Source organism: Carya illinoinensis, chromosome 6, assembly GCF_018687715.1.
Source record: "Carya illinoinensis cultivar Pawnee chromosome 6, C.illinoinensisPawnee_v1, whole genome shotgun sequence".
NCBI lineage: Eukaryota > Viridiplantae > Streptophyta > Magnoliopsida > Fagales > Juglandaceae > Carya > Carya illinoinensis.
The window spans coordinates 31,205,421-31,231,361 of record NC_056757.1 but is presented as its reverse complement, the minus strand read 5'-3'; the positions used below and the strand labels follow the sequence as shown (position 1 = coordinate 31,231,361).

Genomic DNA, 25,941 nt, shown 5'->3' with positions numbered 1-25,941 from the left:
GATTATTTTGGTTCCCTTGCAGTGTCTATCTCTCATGTACATACACAATTTACAAATATTTTCTATGTGACTACCTCTTGTTGATTTCATGGATTTTTGTTGTGTGCTGACAAAACACTCTTGGAGTGAGTGATGATACATGCAGAACCCTTTTTACAACCCTTTATACAACCATATTTTAAAATGAGGGTATTTATGTAAAATGATGTTACTTTTTAAAGTTATTTTACTAAAATGCTCCTCATTTGAAACATAGTTGTAGAAAGGGTTGTAAAAAGGGTTGTATGTCTATCATTTTCTAGGGCGTATATGTTAAATTTCTCATTTAGTAAGAGCAAATGCTGCCAGCTTTGAAGCCTGTTCTTCTATTTCTTTCAGAGGCGCTTGCAATGAGATAAGGTAACAACAATGCCCTTTCCTCTCTTCTTTGATTTGAAATCTTCTTCAATCTGAGTCTTGCTTTCTGGGTAGAAATCTCTCCATTTGGATTGTTGCTTTACTTTGCTGGTATGCTAATTTCAGGCCTTTTTTTTTCCCTTTTTGTGGAAAATGAAGAAAATATCGATTGCTTGTGAATCTGGTGTTTTTTTTTTTTTGGTTATTCTCTTTTCCGAACCATTTTCTTGAATTGGATGAAATGTCAAGAAGTGAATTAGACGTGATTTGAACATATGGATGGAATTTTTATTGTCATTGAATTGACTTCCTTGAAAATATTATTGCATTGGTGGATTGGAGCGTATAAGGGTTCAATAGGCAGGAACTAGAACACTTTCATGTTGTTGATTAGGGATTTCCTTGTGGGTGGGAGTGAGATATTTGTGCTACATTTTTATGTAATAATGTAGAAACCCACTTTAACAACTTGAGCATTAAAGGTAAGACAGTTTCTTGGTCAGTGTATGCTTCGACTATGCCAGATACTCTGTTTCCTTAATTGTACTTGTTACTTCCTTTATTTGTTTAAAAATTATTAAAATGTGTAGTTGTTCCATCAGGTTTTTGAACTACATAACAGGCAAGCGAAATATTAAAAAGAAGATTAGAGATACTTCAATAAGGAAAATTATTTGGCTTTTTTTTTGCAACGGAATATGTTCTGCACAAGAAATTAATATGCTCTTGTTTAATCAAGAAATAGTATGTTTCAATTGACAGTATTTCCATTATTGGATTTTTCTTGTGAATATAATTAGAGAAATTTGTATCAACTCTGATTCGAATTCTGGAATGCTATGTGTGTTCTGTCAAAAGAAGCTTCTTGGGAAATTCTTCTAACTGTTATCAAACTCTGACTTCCATGCTAAAAACCCCAAGGGGTTGGCCCAAGTGGTGAAGGCCTTGGTCTTGGGGTATCACTTTCTTCAAGGTCCAAGGTTCAACTCCTCATGGGAAACTTTCGAGGGTGTGGTGCACGGGATCGGGGTTCACTCTGCAGGGATGGGTCCGAAGGGCCCTGCCTTGGAGAGGTCCCCGACATTAAAAAAAGAAAAAAAAAAAGTGTAGCAAAGCTTTATGCTGTTAGTTTGCAGATGTTCTTAAATAGCTGCTCATTCAAGTTCTGTCACTTTTTTTTTTTTTTTCCATTTCGATTTGTTTTGGTGATATGCATTTTTCACATCGTTGTTAATGTCCTCTTTAAAAAGGTGATTAGTGCATGTTCTTGTTTGACGGTAGAAGCTTTGCTTATGAGATATTTTTGATCTGCAAAGCCATGTGGGAATAATACATGTTTTAATTGATACTCATTTACATAGGAACCAATAACAATGACATGTATGTTCCATGCTATACGGCCTGTATCTCATAAAAGTTATCTTCTGTTGGTGAGTTTCACTCTGCTGTTTTGAGCCATGGTTTTTTGACCATTTTATATTTGCAATTTCCTGTTTTTCTCCTTTGGAAGTTAATTTGATTCAGATGGTTCAACAAACAAAAGACTCTAAATTCAGTGAATATGGGGTGGGAAATACTGGAAGTGACTTGCCTAATCATGATAAGCAACTGCCTGTTACTGTAAAGAAAGCAGCTTTAAGAGATTTGCAGAATGATAACTCTTGTTAGCATCAGTTATTCATGTATTACACAGAAGCTGCTGAAGCATTGCAACTATGGAAGGAAGGTTTATTTGGTCGCAGCTCTCTCTCTCTGTTTCCCAATTTTTGTGAAGTGGTGTTTTGTTTCTTGGATTTGGTTCGGGTTCCTTTTAATGACAAATGAATTCAGGTTTTGGATGGCGCATGCCTTGGGATGATGAGCTTGGGATCTCTGTTGAACTGAACGAGCAAGTTATGTTCAAGTGCAACTCTATTATTTGTATGGAAAATCGTCCTTAAAATGTTTACTTTGTTTAAAAATTAGGTTTGTTCCGTTATTTTGAACTGTTCAGTGTGAGATTATGTGTTTGAATTAAGGCCACGTTTGTTTTCATTGAGATAGAGATATGAAAATTTTTATTTTGAAATTTAAAAAAGTTAAATTATTTATTTATTTTGTATGAAAATTTAAAAGAGTTATAATGATTAAATAAGATGAGTCGAGAAGTATTGTGAAAATAAATAAGTCATGAAGTGAAAAAAATATTATTTTAATATTTGAAAGTTCGAATAAGTTCTAACTATATCGATATTTTATAATTTTTTATAATAAGTGAATCTTCTAGGCTCCGTTTGGATTTAGTTTAGATTTGAAAAGTGTTTAATTTTATCTTATTTTATTATTATAATTTTTTAAATTTTTATACAAAATATAATAAATAATTTAATTTTTTTAATTTAGAATTTAATTTTTTTAAATTTTAAAATAATAAAAATAAAAAATAATATTTTATTTAACTTTTATTTTTATTTAAAATTATTTTTTATCTTTTATTTAAAATTATCTCATTTCTATCTCTTAATTCAAACCATCCCTTAAAGTGAAGATGTTTATTTCTAGAGATGAGATAAAATAAGTTGAATAAAATATTATTAAAATATATTATTTTTGTATTAAAATTTAAAAAAATTATATTAGAATTTAAAAAAATTAAATTATTTATTTTATTTTGTATAGAGATTTAAAAAAATTATAATGATTAAAATGAAATGAGATGAGATAAGAGTTTTATGAAAATGACCAAGGTCTCTAAATGATGAAAAATTAAATTAAGCTTTCACTAATATCGCATTTAGGTTTGAGAGTTTTGCTAGAAAACAAGAAGGGAATGAAAATGAACAGTAATAACAAAAAACAACAATCTCTCGCGTCGGGCACCCAAAGTCCAAACCCCAAGTAAAGCGGTCTCACCCCTTTCCCTCTCTCTGTTCCATTCCCAAATCTTACCGTATTTTTTCTTTGGGAAAAACCATATGTTCATTTGTATTTGTGTGATTTTTTAATATTTTCCGTTTATTTTTTGTGCTCATATAATCACTAACATATTAAACAGTTTTCATTCGGGAATACCAATTCTTCCTTTTGCACACTATCACAGATTCGATTTTGGGGGGCTTTTGATTAACTTAGGGTTTGTGTTTTCGCTTTCTCTTTGAAAGATCGATTACTATGGGTTCCGAGGGTGATTCGAGCGAGCCGAGAGTCGGTGGTGGTGAAGAAGAACATGTGGCGATCAATATCCGGTGCTCCAACGGTTCGAAATTCACTGTGAGGACCAGCCTTGCGTCCACCGTTAGCGCATTCAAAGCGGTTCTGGCTCAGAATTGCGACGTCCTGGCTGATCAGCAGAGATTGATTTACAAAGGTCGCATCTTGAAGGATGATCAAACCCTAGAAAGCTATGGTACGTGCCTCCATTCCTTGATATGTACGCGAAAATTTTTAGTTTTGACTGTATTTAATTAATACTTATTTCTTGAGTTCAATTGGAGGTTGCAGTTGTTCCTTATCTCTATGCGAAGTCGACGAGCTAAATTTTTAATTTACTTTGCTTGTGTTAGACATTTGAATTTCAACTTTTTGTTGTATTGGATATTGGTTTTTTTTCAGTTCGCTTATTAACAAGATCTTCTATTTATTAACTATGTTTTAGTTCACTGAGAAATCTGTCGTAGTAATTTTTTAATTTGACTTTATGTCACTCGGTTTCCTGTTGAAAGTCCGTATTGATAGCAAAGTGAAGTGGGTTTTGTTGGGATTCTGAGCTGCTAATGTTTGTTTTCTTTTGTTTATGCTACGTTATTGAATTAGCTTCGTGGAACTCTCGGAGATTTTGAAGTTCATTAAACTGCATGATTTGATTGAGATGCATCTGTAGACTATCATACAGAAGGGTACAAAGTTTTATTAAACTGTGTTGCTTTGGAAGTTTAATAGTATATTGGGCTTGGTATAAAAAATGACAGAAGCATAGTGTTTTCATGTCAAGGTCATCTTCAGTCATTCCAGCATGAGGACACAATTTTCTTTTAGTGGCAGAGTGAGGGGAAGGCAGAGGTGAAGTCACCATTGTTTGGGCCATATTTTTTTGAACAGCTGTAGAGGATTTTTCCTTTTTGTTTTGCTTTTCATGCTTAATCAAACAAATCTGGTTCTTAGTAATTTATTTGAGCCTTATCCCCATTAGCTTATTCGTGGGAAGCATTATGAGAGTTTGCAATGTGCTTTATAAGGGCCTTTTATTCTCCTCAGATTAATCATTTTCCCTTTCTTTTGTACTTTTTTGTTGAAGGTTTGCAGGCAGAACACACTGTTCACATGGTTCGTGGGTTTGCTTCAGCTGCATCAACTCCTGCTGCAAATGCTACTGCTACTGGTAACTCTGGAAGTCCCAACAATAGTCCAGGTGTTACACGGGGTGTTGGTCCAAATGAAGGTGGAGGCTTGGGAAATGCTGGTCTTGGTGCGTCTTTATTTCCTGGACTGGGCTTTAATGCACTAGGCAGTGGGGACGAATCTGGTTTGTTTGGAGCTGGACTGCCAGAGTTTGAACAAGTGCAGCAACAATTGACTCAGAATCCAAACATGATGCAAGAAATAATGAACATGCCTGCCATGCAGAGCCTAATGAACAACCCCGAGTTAATGCGCAGCTTGATTATGAACAATCCTCAGATGCGTGAGATCATCGACCGTAATCCAGAGCTTGCTCATGTACTTAATGACCCTGGGATTCTTAGACAGACGGTAGAAGCTGCAAGGAACCCTGAGCTTATGCGTGAGATGATGCGAAACACTGACAGGGCGATGAGCAACATTGAATCTACCCCAGAGGGATTTAACATGCTCAGACGAATGTACGAAAATGTTCAGGAACCATTTCTGAATGCTACAACAATGGGTGGAAATGCTGGAAATGATCCAAGTTCAAACCCGTTTGCAGCACTTTTTGGAAATCAAGGTGGGACACATGTCAGAGATGGTGCTAATAACCCCTTGACTACTGGTTCTGAAACAACCAGTGGGCTTAGTTCTCCAAATACAAACCCACTCCCTAACCCTTGGAACAATACTGCTGGTGAGCTTTTCCCTTGCTTAGTCTTTCAAAGCTTTTATGTTCCGGCTTTGGTATTTATGTGTACTCTCCAGCATTATAGAAGAAAGGAGTGTTGCCCCCCAAAAAAATGGTTCTGCACATTTAATTAATGGATCTGGATCAGTGCCATTTTTTTTTTATCGGTAAACAATAATTTGATTGATGAAATTGACAGGCATATCATTACTAATTTATTAGTGGCTAATGCCATTATCCATAGTTGTTGGAAGAGCCTCTATGCTCTTATCTATGCGGTATACATACTACTTGCACCAATCTTGAATGTTATGTTATTGGATCTATTCTCTATTACTTGCATGCTCGGTTATTATATTGCAAGAATATTTGATTCCCCGAATAACCATGTTGAATAGAATATCTTACTTTCCTAGCAGAAAATCACTGCTTTTGTGTCACTATCTTTCAATGTAGTTCAAAGATGTTATTGGAAATTGTGAATTGTAACTTTTACTTATTAAAATATGGATTCGTATAATATATCAGGAGGTACTCAGACAACAACTACACAACCAAATCCTGCTGGGGATGCCGGGGCACCTGGTATTGGTGGTCTTGGAGGGCTTGGTCTCCCCAATATGGAACACATGTTTAATGGTGGCATCCCAGATGCTACTCTACTGAGCCAGTTCTTGCAGAACCCAGCTGTATCACAGATGATGCAAAGCTTGCTCTCTAATCCCCAATATATGAATCAGGTACTACAACTAGGAATTTGTCTTAGCCGAATAGATCATATTTATGAGATTTGTGCTGTTTCATGTATTTAATAGGCCTTTTTGAATGTTAGATTCTCAGCCTCAACCCACAACTACGTGGCATGGTAGATACGAATCCTCAATTAAGAGAAATGATGCAAAATCCAGATCTTCTACGTCAATTAACCAACCCTGAGACAATGCAGGTTCATCTTTGCCCACATGATCTTAATCTCATTCTCTCTATATGTGTCTGATATGTTGAAATTCTTTTTTTGTGGTATATTGTTTGAAATTAATTTATGCCATTTAATCTTATGACTCAGTTTCTAAGTCATGGTCAAGGTGAGAGACAATCATGTTTTCCTTGATAAACAGGTTTTGGCTGTTAAGAAATATGGGATTGATTGAATTTTGTGACAAGTGCATAAGTTATTTAAAAGAAAAAAACAAATGTTTTTACCATGACGTTTAATAATGATTAACCCATGCTTGGCATTTCTTTTGTTCATTTCCGTGCTTCCCTTGCAGCAAATGCTAGCTTTACAGCAATCACTTGCGTCTCGGCTTAGTCAACGGCAATCAACCCTGTAAGTGAGGATGTATCTTTCTTTGTTACTTGAGTGGTGCCATTTGTTTGCTTGGTGCAAGGTTGTGATGGGTTTCCCTGCATTATGTTGATCAGCAGTCATCAATTCCGTTGTTGGTCCTTACATATTTGCTGCTCTCTTTCAGGGATCGAGATCAGACTGGGGGGACTACAGGTACTTCAGAAGACAAGAACTTAAACTTGGAAGATAATGTCTTGTTTTCCCTTTCCAATTAAGTTTCCATTGATTTGATGTTCTTGCATTTGAACAGGAGCACCGAATAATGCTGCACTGGAGCTGATGATGAACATGTTTGGTGGTCTTGGAGCTGGAAGCTTGACTGTTCCAAATAACCCAGATGGTCAGAATTTTTTCATTGACCACATTTTATGTACTCTAGCCGTTAGTTTGACACTGATATTTGTCTTTTACTTCTGTAGTACCCCCGGAAGAACTATATGCAACTCAGCTTTCACAGCTCCAAGAAATGGGTTTCTTTGATACTCAGGAGAATATCAGAGCACTGCGTGCTACAGCTGGGAATGTCCATGCTGCAGTTGAGCGACTTTTGGGTAATTCCGGGCTATAAACTTATTGGGTTTTTCCCATTTTAATGGTTACTCTGGGAAGCCGTCATTTGGACGTGTAAGAGTAGTTAATTTGGACTAGTGGATCGTAAAGGCACGCGATGTCCAGACAAAGATTCCATTTTGAGCGTGTTAATCAGTACACGCTATGATAGAGCCGTGAGATTGTGAGTTATAAGCATTTGTTGTACCGGATTATTTTGGTGCCCTTTTACTGTCTGTCTCACATGTACATACACAATTTCCAAATATTTTCTACGAGACTATGCCTCTTGTTGGTTAGTTGGATTTTCTTGTATGCACTCACGAAACCCACCTGAATTTTCATTTTTCAATACATAAATGAACTGGGAAAGCAAAGCAGGCATCAGAAATGCTGCACAACCTTATTTGAAACAAGGTCATGTATATCAATCTCGTAATATGATTTCAGTGGATGCTGGAAATGGAGATTATTCCAAATCTTCTATGAATAATTTCTGGTCTATACGCAGTATGCAGTGTCCTTCAAAGCAAGGTGAATTCCCCTTCGGCAGGCTATGTCTTTGGTAACTTGGTTGATCTATATGCCTAATGAAGGAAAATGGAGTTCCATACAACTAATAACATGGATATCCTAAAACGGGTCTCATCAATTTCTTGTCCAAACTTGAGGGTCTCGTATATCATTTTCTCACTAGTGCCTGTATTTCCCCCTTAAAAGAGAGTTTCAAATTCAGACATACATCTGAATATATATATATTTTTTGTTAGTCTTTGTTAGGGGTGGTGGGGGGAGTCATAGACTCATAATACCATATGGAAATGCTTGGTCTGCACATAAATCTTATAGAAGTTTACCAATTGACGTGCTTTAAGGTTATTGGTCAGATTGCTAAAGCTCTTTTTATGGTAAAGTATATCTAATGTATTATATATAAAGTCATGTCAGCATGTAAAATTCATTGTGTAAATTTCTGTATAGCCTAATGCTTCTCAAAACCATATGTGGCATTTCAAATTTCCATATTTGAAGTTAAAACTTGAAAGACCTGCATAGCCAATGGCCCAATTTCTTCAATTAATAAGCTAAAAACTAGCAAAGTTTATTGTTTTGCCCTATGTTCTTATGCTGTACCCTATTGTCCTGCATAGCCAATGCGTTCATATTCTGATTCGAATTCTGGAATGTTACTTGTGTTCTGTCAAAAAGAAGCTTCTTAGGAAATTCTTCTAAATATTATCAAGCTGACTTCCATACTCTTATGCAGCAAAGCTTTAAGCTGTTAGTCTGCACATGTTCTTAAATAGCTTCTCATTCAAGTTTTCACTTCTATTTCCTTTCAATTTGTTTTGGTGATGTGCATCTTTCATATAGTTCTGTTGTTAATGTCCTATTGAAGGTGATTAGTGCATGTTCTTGTTTGGGTGATGGTAGAAGCTTTACTTACTACACATTTATCTGCCAAGCCTTGTAGGAGTAACAGGTGTTTTAATTGATACTCATTTTGACGGGGATCAATATCAAGGACATGCATGGGTTTCCATCTGTATTTCATACTAGCCATCTTCTGTTTATGATGAGTTTCACTATCTATTTGAGCCGGCCAATTTGGTTCCTTAACTTCTCTTTAACTTATTTTATCTAATTATTATAATTTTTTTAAATTTCAATACAAAATATAATAAACAATTCAATTTTTTTAAAATTTTAAAATCATAATAATAATAAATAATATTCTGACAATATTTTATTTAACTTTCAACTCAATTTAACTCAATATCCGGCCATAGTTTTCTAATCATTTTATATTTGGAATTTCTCAAGAAGTTACATTGATTTAGATGGTTCAACAAAAAATAGACTCTAAAAACTCATTGACTTGTCTAATCATGATAAGCAACTATATGTAGATGTTAAGAAACACCTTTGAGAGATGAGAGAAACTTTCCACTGGTTCGTCTGCTATTCCTTAAACAACAGCCCACTAATAAATTTGTGCCACGTAACTTTTTTTATTTCAACTCCCATATGCCTGCCTACAGTTGATAACGTTATGAAAGTCCACTTCCCTCTGTGCAAAAAATCCCATTCCCCTCTCCCTTTTCCACTGAAGCCTACCCTACACCTCTCCCATTGACAACAAAGCCCCTCTCCCAGAACCAACGTCCACAGTTGTGAAGCGTCTACCATGTCCCCACCAGCGATGTCCCTCAACCGTTCGCCATGGCCCCCGGCCTTATCGTAACCCTTCCCCTATTACTGTGAAATCGTTTAACTCTATGATAGCCAAGGTGTAAATTGCTTTCAAATCCAAAGGTGTAAATTATTAATCAACGGCAGAAAATAGTTAAACCGCATCCAAACCTTGAATCAAATCTCTCTGAATGAAGATTCCCAAGCTAGGTATAGTCAAACCAAATATTTTGTGGAGTCAAATCAATTCAACCTTTTGAAGCTACCAATGTGTATCTCTCGAAGCAATCTAGCGATATTTGAGAACAAAAGGCATGGTAGAGAAGCCATGCAAAAGAGATCTGCAAGAAAAACATGAAGGAATTGTTAAAGATTGAATATATTCTCATTGAAAATGAAATGAAAAATTACAACCCTCTGTACATTGAAGTCATATATATATATACACTGCCTATTGCAGTTGTCATTGCTAAAAGGAATAAAAATGTACAAATGTGTCAGCTATACAAATAACTAATTATGCTATATATACATGAGTGTGAGTGCTACAGACAAAAGTTCCTAGAGTGTCAGTTCTTGTGGTGCGTGGCTAAGGCATGGCAGTAGCATGTATAATCATCTCTGTTGTAGATTGTCCCCTGTCATCTCTTAGTGCTCTACTGCCTTTTAGTGCTCCTGCATCATCCTCAGTAAGAAGGACTCGTGTATTTCCTTAAGGCTTCTTGGATGATTTCTGAGACTTCCCCTCAAGATGGGCATATATGTTGAGTATGCCCATCTTGGATAATAACAGATGGAAAGATGGTGCTGTCAAGGCTTTGGTGAGTATGTCTGCTACTTGAAATTTTGAAGGCACATGTACTGGTTTTATCACACCTGCCAGCACCTTTTCTCTAACAAAGTGACAGTCTATTTCCATATGCTTAGTTCTCTCATGGAATATGAGATTTTTGGTTAGGTGTATTGCGGATTGGCTATCACAATAAAACAAAACAGGTTGTGAATGTTTAATGTTAAAGTCTTCTAAGAGAGCCTTCAACCAAATGACTTCACAACTAGTTTGAGCCAATGCTCTATATTCTGCTTCAGCAGATGATCTTGACACCACAATTTGTTTCTTTGACTTCCAACTAATCAAAGAGTCCCCTATAAACATGCAGAAACCAGTTATAGATCTCCTGGTTTCAGGGCATGCAACCCAGTCTGAGTCACTATATCCTTTAAGGTGCAAAGAAGATTTTGATGAGAGGAAAATTCCTTGTCCTATCGAGCCTTTAAGGTACCTCAATATTCTGTGAGCTGTGTGGAGGTGAATGTGAGTGGGCTTATCCATGAATTGGTTTAGGATACCAACAGAATAAGTGATGTCAGGCCTTGTGGTACTTAAATAGATCAACTTACCTATTAGTCTTCGATATCCAGTCACATTTGAGAGGTACTCACCAGAGGAATGTGACAATTTGAGGTTGGGTTCCATTGGAGTAGTCACAACCTTACTCCCAAGTAGACCAGCACTTTCAATGATTTCTAAGGCATATTTTCTTTGACAAACATGAATGCCATTGTTTGATCTTGCAACTTCTAATCCCAAGAAATATTTGAGCACCCCTAATTCTCGGATCTTAAATTGGTCATGAAGATGAGCTTTCACCGAATTGATTTCAGTCAAGCTACTACTTCCTAAGATGATATCATCTACATATACTAGAAGAGCAACAAAACCATCTTTGTTATTTCTAGTAAACAATGAATAATCTGCCTTTGATTGATGGAAACCAGTAGCAACAAGGGAGGCAATGAACTTCTCATTCCATTTCCTTGAGGCTTGTTTCAAGCCATATAAAGATTTGTGAAGCTTACATACCATTTTTTGTCCTTGAGACTCCCCCTTAAGCTGAAATTCAGGTGGAAGGTCCATGTATATTTCCTCATCGAGATCACCATGTAGGAAAACATTATGAACATCTAATTATTCTAAATGCCAACTATGGATCGTAGCAAGAGCAAGAAACATTCTTATAGTTGACATTTTTGCTACTGGGCCGAAGGTTTCTTAAAAGTCAAAGCCCTCTCTCTGAGTGTACCCCTTTTCCATTAGTCTTGCCTTATGTTTGTCCACGCTCCCATCTAACTTTAACTTGACTTTGAATACATATTTGCATCCAATTGCTTTCTTGCCAAAAGGAAGGGAAGTAATGGACCAAGTACCATTATTTTCAAGGGCCTCAAGTTCATGATTGATAGCAGCTTGCCAATGGTCATGCACAACAGCTTCCTTATAAGTTTTGGGTTCAAATGTGAGGGTAAGGGATAAGACATATTTTTTATGAGAAGGAGAGAGGCTTGAGTATGAGAGTGATTGTTGTAAGGGATGGGCAGTGGAATAAGTAGATGAGGGATGAGGGATGGATGAAACAAGCTGACAGTGACATTCATGCAAGTATGAGGGTGGGTTTTTAATCCTATCTGATCTTCTAAGCTGTAAGGGTGGAGGGTTTGGAGGTGAAACAAGTGATAGTTGGGCAAGGACCTCAACTGGCTCAAGGTTGCTTGATTCAAGAGGAGGGAGTGAGCATGTAGGAGTAGAAGGAGGTGTATTGAGAGTTGGAGGGTCAGAGGATGGTTCTGTATATGGCTCTATGCTTTGTGATTGAGAGTTTGATGGGTATGGAACAAAGTCAGGAAGGGTTGGAGGTAAAGTAAGAGAAGGATTGAGTGGAGAAGTGGATTCATTGACTGTTTTTGCAGAAGGAAATTCAGTTTCAATGAAAATGACATCTCGAGAGACAAAGCTAGTATGATTGGTGAGATCATATAGCTTGTAACCTTTAATTCCAACAGGGTATCCAATAAAGATGCATTTTTTGGATCTGGGGTCAAGTTTGATTCTATCTCTTTTGAGTGTGGAGACAAAACATTGGTAACCAAACACCCTGAGATGATCATAGGATGGTTGGGATTTGAACAACATTTCATATGGTGATTTGTTTGCAAGAAGTGGGGAAGGAATTCGATTGATAAGATGTGCTGCTGTTAGAACAGCATCACCCCAAAATTTGGCTGGAAGGTTGGCTTGAAGGAGGAGTGCTCTAGCCACATTTAAGAGATGTTGTTGTTTTCTTTCTACCACTCCATTTTGTTGGGATGTGTAGACACAAGATTTTTGGTGAATTATTCCATGAGATTTGTAAAATTCTGGCATGTTAAACTCAAGTCCATTATCAGTTCGAAGTTATTTGATTTTGGTTTCAAATTGAGTGTTGATCATGATGATGAAAGACTCTAGAAGGGACTGGGTTTCAGACTTGAATTTCATGAGATATATCCATGTTGTTCTACTGTAGTCATCTACTATGGTTAAGAAGTAGTGATGTCCATGTAATGAGGATTGAGAATATGGGCCCCAAATGTCAATGTGAACAAGATCAAAAGTAGAATTTGTGGAAGTAACACTTGATTTAAAACATAGTCTTTTCTATTTAGCTAGATAGTAGACAGTACAATGAGAATGACTAGGCAAGGAACTAATTACATTTGGATAAAGAGAATGAAGTAATTTCATTCTTTGATTAGACAAATGACCAAGTCTACAATGCCATACATCAAAATATTGTCTATTACAAGCATTACAGATGTGACTTTTGGAGGAAGTTGAAAAATCTTGAGTGAGCTTTTGACAAGGGCTGGAACTAAGGGGCCTTGGAAGCAGATAGTATAGGCCATGATGAACTTTATGTAACAGCTTGCTAGAAATTCAATTGTGAAATTTCTATTGACTTTAGGAACCTCGTGAAAACTCTATAAGTTTTCACGAATCCATTAATCATATAGGTTTTAGTCTAACTACATAGTTAGTGTTATTACTCATTATGGTATCAGAAGTATGTTTTGATTATTGGAGATAGTTAGAAGTTTCTAAATGTATTATGGTTTGTGCCATTAGACTTGGTGGGTTATTTAAGTTCTTATGGCGCAATAACTCTTTTTCATATTTTCGGACGAAATGTCTGTTCAAAACTGTAGATATTATTGGATAAAAATATCTTAAACTAATTTTGTGGATATTATTGGATAAAAATATCTTAAACTAATTTTGTGGATATTATTAGATAAAAATATTTTAAGCTAATTTCGTGGATATTATTGGATAAAAATATCTTGAGTTGATTTTTGTAGATATTATTGGGTAAGAGAGTCCTATACTTAACTCTCACTCCGGGTAAGAGAGACCTACACTCAACTTTCACTTCAGCCTCATCTCTTCCATATCTCATCCATAAGTATCTCCAGCCACCCCCCACGAAATTATCTTCATTTACACTTTCCATTAAAAGAATAACAAACACTCTCTCTCGGACAGCTTTTAGGAGTTCTTTTGTATACCCATTTTGAAGCTTTTGTAAGTGTTTTATCATAAAGTCTCCTTCATATAAGTTGTTTCTTTTTTAGTCTAGTTTATGTGTATATCTTATTTATCCCATTTGAAAATCATTTGGTCAGTCAAATATTGTGTAAACTATAAAAAGGTCATTCTGGGAGATAAACTGGAGAATATGTTATAGTTTGGAGTTTTTGACCAAGCTAATGGATAGATATTGATCCAAAATTTTTATGGAGTATTGTTAACATGTGTATATGATTATTGGTTGAGGATTTTTGCATGATTAAAGGTTTTGATGAAAGATTTTCTTAGATTTAGAAACTTAGAAACTGGAAGAGGAAAAACAGTTTCTGTTTTGAGAAAGTTTAACTCTTTGGTGGTCTAAACCTATTCCAATGATTTTGATAATTTTATTGGAGAATCCTAAGAATCTTATATACATGTTATATTATTATTTTGAAGATATTTGATGTTAGTTTCAAAGATATGAAATTTTATGCAAAGAGATATTCGGATAGGCCAAAGTGTGAATGTTATTAGCTCAATTTATGTTTTAGTTAATGTTTAACCATGTGATCTTGAATTAGAAACTTATATATGTTTTAGGATATCTTTTTAAACCATATGATGGTTTGGTTTGAAGATCACATCTTTATAAGTCATAGATCAAAAGGTTAATCAAAACAAGTTAGAAACAAAAATCAATGGAAATAGCATATGGAAATTTCGGCCCTATGGAGTTTTAATAGTTGTGATTAGTTTTAAATTCTTCTAAATTGATATTTGAGTTGAGGATAAAATTTCTATGAGACATGTAAATTTTGGTGACTTTTGGAGTTAGTATGCAAAATCCTTAAGTTATGGGTAAAACGGTCATTTTCCTACATGTAGAGAGTAAAATGAAAATTTTACTCTTTAAGTTAGTATTTTCCATATTTCAAATTATTAGTGATTTAGTGCTAATTTTTAGAATCACTAATTACAGTTCCTCGTGATCGCGCTTGAGGTTTTATAAGAAACGCGGAGATCGATGTAAGTTAGCTTTTAACTTACTAGCAGTCTACTGTGTATGTGTGCTAAGTAAAGGAACTATAGTGTATGTATGTGTGTTATCATATATGTCATGCCATGCCAAGTTATCACGTAATTGTCTGTTATACAGAATTTATTCCGTCATCAGTTTTTATCTGTTATATAATATATTCTGTCATGTATTGCTGTACATTACTGATGAGTGTGCGAAAGTGCACTCTATATACCCTATTATTGGACTAAAATGCTAAAATGTGAATAGAAATCATAGGAATTATGTGTATTCTTAAATTGAATTTCTCTTTACGTTGGGATACTTCTAAGCAGTTTTTTTTTATGTCTAATTTCAGAGTTTATAAAAGAGCAAGTCAAGTCCAGTCAAATTCAAATGAGGACATTCATGGGGTTTGAGATCAATTTGGAAGAAAAGAAAAAGAAAAAAATCACAAAATAAAACCACAAGAAGTCCAAGTCTGAAATTCGCTAGGAGACAGTCTGGACATACTTTAGTCTTTTGACTGTATCTTTTTACTCATATATCAGATTGATGCGATTCTTGATGCATTGGAAAGCTATCTTAAAGGTATATAACTTTGTCTCTAATAAGAATTTCCAAATTCGAATTCCTGAAGGCTGTACGTGGCTGCCAAGATAAATCCTAAAATTTAAGCGATTTTTTTATGCGGAAATCAAGAGGACATTAGGGTTTCTTTCTTACCCTATATAAGCATATCATTAGCACGAAATGGAGAGGAGGAAGAGGCACAAGAGGCAGATCTGAAGAGAGGAGAAAATCACTTCCATGGCCACCGTTCGCTTCAGTTTTCTCTGGAGATTTTTGTTGTCCATTATATTTATGGGTAACTAAATTTTCAAGTAGGGTTAGGGATGAACTTGCACATTAGATGGTATTTCTAATTTATTGTTAATTCATGTATTTGATTTTCAATTGCTAAAACTCTTTTGTTTTATCATTCTCAATTCATCGTTGATGTTTCTTCTCCGAATAATCATAGAATTTATTGTGTTTATGGATTCAGTCATGCTTTTTCTATTGAATGAATTAATTCTTTGATTATGTTTGGATCAATTATTTATCTATATTGATTTAGTTTTTTTGCTGCAATATCGCTTCCTGAGTATATTGTCGTCATTAGATTTTATCAATAGGAGTAGTAATTCACGTTTTTTAAAAGTGGTGAATGTTTTTTTCAAAGGGTTACATTTCATTTAAGTCTGGTTTATAAATCTATACTTTTCGATTGGGAATTGCGGGAATTGAGTTCCTAATTGAGTTATCCAATGAATTAAGAATAATTAAAATATCAGATTTGTGCAAGGGATTCCCGACGCTCTACTGTTTGTCAAATTTGAGTACTTTTTCTGTTAATCACTTTGCTTCACTTGAATTTACATTTAAAATTAATCTTTGTTCTCTATTACTTATTTAATATTTTTTCTTTAATTTCTTTGTTCCTCTTACTATTCTTTTAATTTGTCTCCCTGTGGAATCGACACCCCAAACCTGTGCTACAACTACCGCGTTATTCTTTGGGCGTAATCAAATTTTGGCGCCGTTGCCGGGGAGACGGTAGAAGAATTGTGAGATAGTTTTTCTTTTCAACAGTTTGTAAAGGCGGTAACTTTGTTCCCTATTTTAGCTTGCTGCATCTTTTTTTTTTTTTTTTCTTTTTGTAGTTTTTTTTAGTGTTGGGTTTTTCTCTACCTTGCATGCACAGGTATAGAGACGCCTTGGGTCGGTTTGCTTGTAGACCTGTGTTAGAGTCAGAGTTTAATTTTTCTGATAATTTGTTTGATAATTCTTCTAATTCTGAGAAAATGAGTGAACACGAAGATCAACCCACTAGGACCCTTCAGGATTACCTCCACCCTACACGCACAGCCACACCATCATGCATCATGTTTCCAGCTAATATTCACCAATTGGATTTTAAAACAGGGATGATACAGTTACTCCCTACTTTTCATGGCTTGGAAAATGAAAATCCATATGTGCACATTAGGGAGTTTGAGGAAGTAGTTGCGACTTTTCATAGTCAAAATGCAACTGATGACATTGTGAGAGTTAAGTTCTTTCCTTTCTCTTTGAAAGATAGAGCTAAGAGTTGGCTATACTCATTGAGACCACGATCTATTGGGTCATGGAATAAGATGACTCAGGTCTTCTTTAATAAATACTTTCCCCAACATAAGATCAATGCTTTAAAAAGGCAAATCTCTACCTTTGTACAAAAGGACAGTGAGACTTTGTATCCGTCTTGGGAGAGATTTAAGGAGCTATTGAGTATGTGTCCTCACCATGGGTATGAGAATTGGCGCTTAGTAAGCTATTTTTATGAGGGACTTACACCTAGAAAGCGTCAATTTGTGGAGATGATGTGTAATGGTGAGTTCTTACAGAAAGATCCTGATGAGGCCATAGAATACCTCAATGAGCTTGTTGAAAAAGCTCACACTTGGACTGGACCTAGTGCTACTGAGAGCACAAATAGGTCACGACCTGCAGGAAACCTAAATGGTAGTGGAATTTACCATCTCAGGGAAGAAGATAACCTAAAGGCTAAGGTTGAGATGCTCACTAGGGAGCTAGAGGTGTTGAAGAATAAAGACTTAAAGCCAACACACGTGGCTAATCATGCAGAGTTTTTTAGACCATGTTTTGTGTGTGGTGGGGTAGATCATCTTGCCCAAGAGTGTCCCACATTTGCTGAGATGAGAGGGATGTATGAGGAACAATGTAATGCCTTAGGTATGTACATGAAGCCTGTTGCACCTTTCTCTGATACCTACAATCCTGGGTGGCGTAATCACTCCAATTTTAGCTGGAAGTCTGAAAACCAGCCACCTGCACAACCCCCTAGATCATATCCTGCACCATATCATGCACCTTCATCTTCTAGGAGTCCTTTAGAAGACACTTTGCATGCTTTTATTGAGGCACAGAGTAAAACTAATCAAAAGTTTGAATCTTTGATTATGTAAGTTGTTGAAGAAAACAAAGAGATAAAGAGTCATATATCCAAGATAATGAGCTCCTTGAGTGTGAATGAGCGTGCCAAGTTTCCTTCTCAAGCTCAATCCGCACCCCAAGGTCAGCATATGGCACAAAAAAATTTAAAAGAAGTCAATGCCATTATGACAAGAAGTGGTAAGTCCTTACACATTCCAACAACTGATAAGTAAGAGGATGTTGAAGAGGAACAAAGCAATGATAGCACCAAGTTCCCCAAGGATGCCGAGGTAATCAAGAGTCCAGTTAAGGTACCATTTCCTCAAGCTTTAAAATCTGGTATGCGAACTTTGGATCCTAGTAATGAAATCTTGGAGAACCTCAGGCAGATAAAGATTAACCTTCCTCTTTTGCATGTTATTAAACAAGTTCCCACTTATGCAAAAGTTCTTAAAGATTTGTGTACAGTTAAGATGAAGCACCATGTTAAGAAGACAGCATTTCTGACAGAGCAAGTTAGTGCTCTAATTGAGTAGCAAATTCCTCCTAAGTACAAGGATCCTGGTTGTCCAACCATTGCATGTAATATTGGGAATCATGAGTTTGGGCAAGCCTTGCTAGATCTAGGAGCTAGTGTTAATTTGATGCCTTATTCCATTTATTTGCAGCTTGGTTTGGGTGAAATTAAGCCTACTTCTGTCGTGCTTCAGTTGGCTGATCGTTCAGTTAAGAAACCGAGAGGGATAGTTGAGGATGTTTTGATCCAAATTGACAAGTTTTATTATTCTGTTGATTTCTTAATTTTGGACACTCAATCAGTTGTTGAGTCTAACTCTAAAGTTCCTCTCATATTAGGTAGACATTTCCTTGCTATAGCTAATGCACTTATAAATTGCAGGAATGTGTTGATGAAGTTATCTTTTGGAAACATGACCATGGAGGTCAACATTTTCCATATTGAGAAGCAGCCAACAGATGACGAGTGCCACCAAACGTATATGATTGATGCACTCATAGACAAGGGAGTTCACACAACTCATGATTTTGATTCCCTTGAATATTCCCTTGTGAATTCTGAGTTTAATACATCTGTTAGTGATTCATCTGATGTTATTGATATTTGTGCTGTTTTTTATGAAACTCAGGATTATGCCACACAGGTTTGGCAACAGAAATTTGAGGAGTTGCTTAAGAAATGTGGAAAACAGATTCCTGTAAGTATGAAAGCACCAAAAGTTAAATTGAAATATTTGCCTAAGTCTAAAGTCTATAAGGTTAAAATGAAAACGTTTCATGATAAAAATATTCTTAGGAAGAGGTTTAAACCTAATGACCGAATATGCTTATATGATTTTGGATCTCACAAGCACAAAGGAAAACTTCGGTTTAGGTGGACTGATCCATTTCTAGTGAAAAATGTTTTTGTAAATGGGGTGGTAGAAATAGAGGATCTTAAGGATGGTCGGATCTTTAAAGTAAATGGTCAATGCCTTAAAATATTAATTGATAGACAAGTTCCGGAAGTGGAAGACATTCCACTTGTGGATCCAGTCTATCAACCTTAACCACACTACCAAGGTATGTGTTTCTTTATTTATTTTGTTTTGCTTTATTTTGTTTTTATTTTTTCTTATTTTCTTTCTTTTCCTTTTTGTTTGCTGTTGTTTTCTTTGTTTTTGATTGCAGGATAGTTTCATTTCATCATTTCATATTACCATCTTTGGTGTTTAGGGAGCTACCCACGTCATTCATCAGGTGTATTCTATCATTTTCAGTTACTCCCCATTCAATTTTGATTCTTAAATACTGAGGATAATGTTTCATTTAAGTTGGGAGGTGGTAGTACAAATTCAGTATTTAAAATGCTTGTTGGAACTCTGTGGCATATTTTCATGTGTCAATTTTTTTTAATTTGCATCACACGTGCATCATTTTCACATGTGTACTCATTCTCATTCATAGTCATCTTCGTGAATTCACCAAACCCACCAGATCATTTTTTGCTGAAACATTCACAGAATTCTTAATGCATTTATCCAAGTTTTGTGGTAAGATGGTGGTTTGACACATGTAGCTAGAGAAATCTTTTGCTTAAGTATTCATGTGAGTTTGGAGAGGATTGAGAGCATACAAATGCAGTAAATTGTGATAAACGTTTATTGATCTGTTGAATTGAGCACTTCTTTTGAGAATATCATTACATGGTTTGCGGTACAATGGTGGATATACTTGGGATATGACGAAGGTCAACTTAGGATTAACGTTTGAACCTTTCAAGCTATCCTTTCCATCATAGACCCCTAGTAGCCAACTTTGAGCTAATAAAACACTTGTAACTTTTTCTTTTCATATGCCCATATCATCCATGTCTCTCCACATTGGAGTATAACCTATACACAGATTTGCTTACCCTTTTTACTTCCAAGTGTATACTAGGTGTGGAATTTGTATTTTCTTTCTTTAATTTTATCATTTTCAATTAAAAAAAAAAAAAAGAGAAGAAGAAGACGACGGAAAAAAAAATGAGAAGAGTACAAGTTGCAAAGTGTTCAATTGAGTGAGCTAAAAAAAAAAAAAAGAAGAAGAAGTTGGTATAGATTGAAAGAATACAAAAGTGGCATGTGTTTGTCCATCAAATTGTTGAAAAAAAAAGGAAGAAGAAGGAAAAACATTATTATTTGATGATCTGAAAAGTTGGAGAGTATATTAAGTGAGAAGTGTGGTCTATTGAGATATTTAGTAAAATTCTATTTATATGTACTTGGAAGTTTTTGAATCCCTTTCATCATTTTTTTTTTCATATAACCCCAAAACCAAGCCACATTACAATCTTTTGTGTTGACCATTTTGATCCTAAATAAGCTGTTGAAAAAATTGATGGAAGTCTCATTTGTTAGTGTTCCTATCATAAGATCAATGTTTGTTTGTTGCTTGTACATAATTGCCTAATTTTCCATGAGAGTGTGTATACACCCATTGTCAACTCCATAGAGAGAGCCCTTACACGAAACACTATTATACCCGTGAGTTATGGAGTTGAACCTTTTGCTAAAGATGTTCTTGATGTTGCATGTATCAATGTTAGTGGTACGATGGTTATGGCTTGGAGAACACACACACACTCTGTGGATTGCTATAGGTGGATTGATCTTGATGGGTTATTGGATTCCTTAGATTGTTTTGATATGTGAATCTGGAAAGTGTGACTTGATGGCCTTTATGTGTGATTTTCTTTGGTCTCTTTCGTTGTTTTGACATGAAAATTGCTAGGGACTAGCAAGGAGTAAGTTGGGGGTGTGATGAGTGTACGAAAGTGCACTCTATATACCCTATTATTGGACTAAAATGCTAAAATGTGAATAAAAATCATAGGAATTAATGTGTATTCTTAAATTGAATTTCTATTTACGTTGGGATACTCCTAACAAATTTTTTTATGTCTAATTTCAGAGTTTATAAAAAAGCAAGTCAAGCCCAGTCAAATTCAAAGGAAGACATTCATGGGGTTTGAGAGCAATTTGGAAGAAAAGAAAAAGAAAAAAATCACAAAATGAAACCACAAGAAGTCCAAGTCTGAAATTCGCTAGGAGACAGTCTGGACATACTTTAGTTTTTTGACTATATCTTTTTACTCATATATCTGATTGATGCGATTCTTGATGCATTGAAAAGCTATCTTAAAGGGCTATAACTTTGTCTCTAATAAAGATTTCTAAATTAGAACTCCTGAAGGCTGTACATGGCTACCAAAATAAGTCCTAAAATTTAGGCGATTTTTTTATGCGGAAATCAAAAGGACATTAGGGTTTCTTTCTTACCCTATATAAGCATATCATTATCACGAAATGGAGAGGAGGAAGAGGCACAAGAGGCAGATCTGAAGAGAGGAAAAAATCACTTCCATGGCCACCGTTCGCTTCAGTTTTCTCTGAAGATTTTTGTTGTCCATTATATTTATGGGTAACTAAATTCTCAAGTAGGGTTAGGGATGAACTTGCACATTATATGGTATTTCTAATTTATTGTTAATTCATGTATTTGATTTTTAATTGCTAAAACTCTTTTGTTTTATCATTCTCAATTCATCGTTGATGTTTTCTTCTCCGAATAATCATAGAATTTATTGTGTTTATGGATTCAGTCATGCTTTTTCTATTGAATGGATTAGTTCTTTGATTATGTTTGGATCAATTATTTATCTATATTGATTTAGTTTTTTTGCTGCAATATCACTTCCTGAATATATTGTCGTCATTGGATTTTATCAATAGGGGTAGTAATTTACGTTTTTAAAAAGTGGTGAATTTTTTTTTTCAAAGGGTTACATTTGATTTAAGTCTGGTTTATAAATCTATACTTTCCGATTGGGAATTGCGAGAATTGAGTTCCTAATTGAGTTATCTAATGAATTAAGAATAATTAAAATACCAGATTTGTGCAAGGGATTTCCGACGCTCTACTGTTTGTCAAATTTGAGTAGTTTTTCTGTTAATCACTTTGCTTCACTTGAATTTACATTTAAAATTAATTTTTTTTCTCTATTACTTATTTAATATTTTTTCTTTAGTTTCTTTGTTCCTCTTGCTATTCTTTTAATTTGTCTTCCTGTGGAATCGACACCCCAAAGCTGTGCTACAACTACTGCGTTATTCTTTGAGCGTAATCAATTACAAGTACGTCATTCTAAGTATGTCATCTATTACATGTATGTCAAGTCATGTAATATTCACTGTTGCAAGTATGTCATGTTAAATATGTTGTCTATTATATGTTATGTCATGTTACGAAATGTTTCTATCTCAAGTTGGTCATGTATTTCAAGTTATGTTCAAATCACGTTATGTTACGTCAGGGCTTCAGTCTTTTCGTATTCCAGTTACGTTTCATCTTGATTACTTATGTATGGGGTCACAGCAATTGTGACGCATACACTACGTGAGACACAGTAATTGTGACACGTAGAATACATGGAGCCACAACAACTATGGAGTATGTATTTAAGCAGTTAATACATGGGGCCACAACAACTGTGGAGTATATATTTAACTGCATTGTGACGTGTAGAATACATGGGGCCACAACAACTGTGGAGTATGTATTTACACGTAGAATACATGGGGCCACAACAACTGTGGAGTAAGTATTTAACTGCATTGTGATGTGTAGAATGCATGGGGCCACAACAACTGTGGTGTATGTATTTTTCATGTTAAGTCAAGTTTCAGAACACGTTCATGATAAGTCAAGTTTCAGATCAAGTTCATGTCAAGTCAAGTTCAGTTCACATTTCAATTTAAGTTATGTCAGTTATGCTATGTTGTACGTCAAGTTATGCTTTAATTACTTATGAATTTGATTAAGTATTCATGATTTTACTGTCATCCATGCATCATTAGCCTGTGTGGAAGTTTTTTGTTAACTTACTGAGATTTGTAATCAAATCTCACTTTGGTAGTCCCAACTACCATTCCCCCTGAATGGTAGATCTTGTTATAGGACCTGAAGGAGAATTAGGAGCTGACCAACTAGATACAGTTGACTGAGCAACGATGCGATGTCAATGTTAATATAGTAGTTAATGTAAATTACTACTTGTACGATGGAGTTGCATCTCCAGTACTTTTTGGATCATAAGCATTTTGGACTAGTGTTATGATCTTAGTTATTCAATGGGTCTTTATATATGAAGTATGTTTTAAGCATTTGGGATATTTTCAATTTGGTGCATAATATTGCTAAAGAAAAATTTATCCGCTGCAAATATTGCATAATGTTAGATACATGTTAGGAACATTGCATCTTATATGTCATGAACGGGGATAGGTAACCTTGTGTTGCATGTCTCGACGCTTCAAATGTCCGTTCAATCCCAAACAGAAATTTAGGGGCGTCACACCTTAGCTAGTCCAATCGTCATCCATGAAGCAAGGTCTTGTATAAAACAGAAATTTTTCAAGAAAATGAGACAAAGAAGGGGATTGAGAATGAGTTTGCTCACAGATAACAAGTTGAAGATGAAAGAGGGAACACAAAGTACTCCTGTGAGGGTGATAGACTCAGAAAGTTGCACATTGCCAATGTGAGTCACTGCAACTCGTGTACCATTGGGTAGTTGAACATGAGCATTGGTGTTTGAAGTGATGGAGGTGAAAAGATTTGGGGAACAGATTATGTGATCTATGGCCCCGGTGTCAATTATCCATTGTGGTGAAGTTAAGTTTAAAGAATTATGTTTCAAAAATATAGGGAGATGATGTTGATGATGCTTTGGAGAAAAAGAGGTATGTGAAATAGCAGATAAACAAATACCTACCATGTGCAATTGAGGGATATTAGGTGATGAACTGGATGAAGGAATTGAAGGAGCTTCTGTGGAGGTATGGTTTGACTGCTGTACTGAACCATCTACTAGTGCCATCAACTTCTGAATTTGAGACTGAGTGAGAGATAATTGAGGTACTGTGAAGGAGTCCTTCGGCCCAATGGGAGAAATGACTTGACTAGCAGAATGTTAAGCTTGAGCATGGTTGGGAAACTGGCCTTGCTTGGGTTTAGTGGACTTGAAATTAGGAGGAAATCAAATCAACCTATAGCATTTTTCTTGAAGGTGGCTAGATTTTCCACAATAGCTGCAGGTCATCTCTGGTTTGTCTTTCTTTTTGAATGAGATATTGTGAGAAACTACCATAGTTGAGGACTCAGCAGAAGGATGCATCATGACTCGAGTTTGCCTTTGTCTTTCTTCCTGTAAATTCAAGGAGAAAGTCTTATCAAGTGAGGGAATGGGGCTCATCAGTATTATTTGTCCTCGAATACTTTCATACGAGTCTTTGAGTCCCATGAGGAATTTAAAAACATAGTCAGCCTGCTGAGTTTCACCAACTGTAGTAAGTGCTTTGCAGGTGCAGTGACCACAAGAGCAGTATGGTGATGGCCTATAATTATTGAGCTCCTCCCAAATGCCATTGAGATGAGTGAAATATTCACTCACAGATTGTGTGCCTTGTATGAGTGTGCCAAGCTGCTGTTGCAATTGGTAAATCCTCATTGAATCTGGTTGAGAAAAACGTGTGTGGAGTTTATCCCACACTGTTTTGGCTGAATTGATATAAAAGACATTGGAGGCTATCTTCTTGGTGATAGAATTAAGGATCCAAGATAAGATAATATTGTTGTAGCGCATCCATGGGATGTATAGAGGGTCATCATGAGGTGGAGTGGGGATGCTTCCATCAAGGAAGCCAAGCTTATTTTTGATGGAAATAGCAAGAGTGGAGGATCTTTGCCATGATAAAAAGTTGGGTCCTGAAAGAGGTGGTGAAATAACCACAGTGTGGGAGTTATCACTGTGGTGTATGTAGAATGGGCTGTTTGGATTGTCTGATGGTGAAAAGGGATTGTGGTAAGGGATGGTTTCTGTTTCTGTATCATCATCTGTCATGGTGATGAAAAGGGAAGCTGTGAAAAATGGGTGAGAAACTGAGGTATGCAAATATTTCTAAGATTGAAAGAAAATTGCAGAGGGATTGATGAGTTGAAGCTCGACCTAGGCTCTCGATACCATGTTAAAGATTGAGTATATTCTCATTGAAAATGAAATGAAAAATTACAACCCTATGTACATTGAAGTCATATATATATATATATATATATATATATATATATATATACACTGCCTATTGCAGCTGTCATTACTAAAAGGAATAAAAATGTACAAATGTGTCAGCTATGCAAATAACTAATTCTGCTATATATACATGAGTGTGAGTGCTACAGACTAAAGTTCCTGGAGTGTCAGTTCTTGTGGTGCGTGGCTAAGGCATGGCAGCAGCATGTAGAATCATCTCTGCTGCAGACTATCCTCTGCCATCTCTTAGTGCTCTGCTGCCTCTTAGTGCTCCTGCATCCTCCTCAGTAAGAAGGACTCGTGTATTTCCTTGAGGCTTCTTGGATGATTTCTGAGAGGAATCGAGGAGGCATAGGCGCAACAAGTGTCATGATGGCAAGAAGCTTTC

General features: G+C 35.7%; 3 protein-coding genes, 1 long non-coding RNA gene and 1 other non-coding gene across 6 annotated transcripts; 2 read left to right on the top strand and 3 right to left on the bottom strand.

Annotated features, from left to right (window-relative positions):
- The first annotated feature begins 10 nt into the window (after positions 1 to 10).
- On the top strand, positions 11 to 2,413 carry LOC122312310. The gene is made up of 2 exons (XR_006243160.1): positions 11 to 2,122; positions 2,227 to 2,413. It is a non-coding gene; the product is annotated as an uncharacterized LOC122312310 (long non-coding RNA).
- Positions 2,414 to 3,133: 720 nt separating this feature from the next.
- Positions 3,134 to 7,648, top strand: LOC122312306 (ubiquitin domain-containing protein DSK2a-like). 2 transcript variants are annotated; one of them, XM_043126861.1, is made up of 9 exons: positions 3,134 to 3,273; positions 3,537 to 3,781; positions 4,670 to 5,455; positions 5,978 to 6,189; positions 6,282 to 6,395; positions 6,721 to 6,779; positions 6,925 to 6,953; positions 7,051 to 7,140; positions 7,220 to 7,648. In XM_043126861.1, exons 1-9 carry the CDS (start codon positions 3,206 to 3,208, stop codon positions 7,366 to 7,368), a joined length of 1,752 nt encoding a protein of 583 aa, XP_042982795.1. In that variant the 5' UTR covers positions 3,134 to 3,205; the 3' UTR covers positions 7,369 to 7,648. The 2 variants fall into 2 exon arrangements, with proteins under 2 accessions (XP_042982795.1, XP_042982796.1); XM_043126862.1 differs by having other exon boundaries at positions 3,151 to 3,281.
- A 2,606-nt stretch (positions 7,649 to 10,254) lies between these two features.
- Positions 10,255 to 11,460, bottom strand: LOC122312759 (uncharacterized mitochondrial protein AtMg00810-like). Its single transcript, XM_043127416.1, has one exon. The coding sequence runs from the start codon at positions 11,458 to 11,460 to the stop codon at positions 10,255 to 10,257; it is 1,206 nt and encodes a 401-aa protein (XP_042983350.1).
- Positions 11,461 to 17,174: 5,714 nt separating this feature from the next.
- On the bottom strand, positions 17,175 to 17,282 carry LOC122314577. Its single transcript, XR_006243797.1, has one exon. It is a non-coding gene; the product is annotated as a small nucleolar RNA R71 (small nucleolar RNA).
- A 7,221-nt stretch (positions 17,283 to 24,503) lies between these two features.
- LOC122312758 lies at positions 24,504 to 25,367 on the bottom strand. Its single transcript, XM_043127415.1, has one exon. The coding sequence runs from the start codon at positions 25,365 to 25,367 to the stop codon at positions 24,504 to 24,506; it is 864 nt and encodes a 287-aa protein (XP_042983349.1).
- Positions 25,368 to 25,941: the final 574 nt, after the last annotated feature.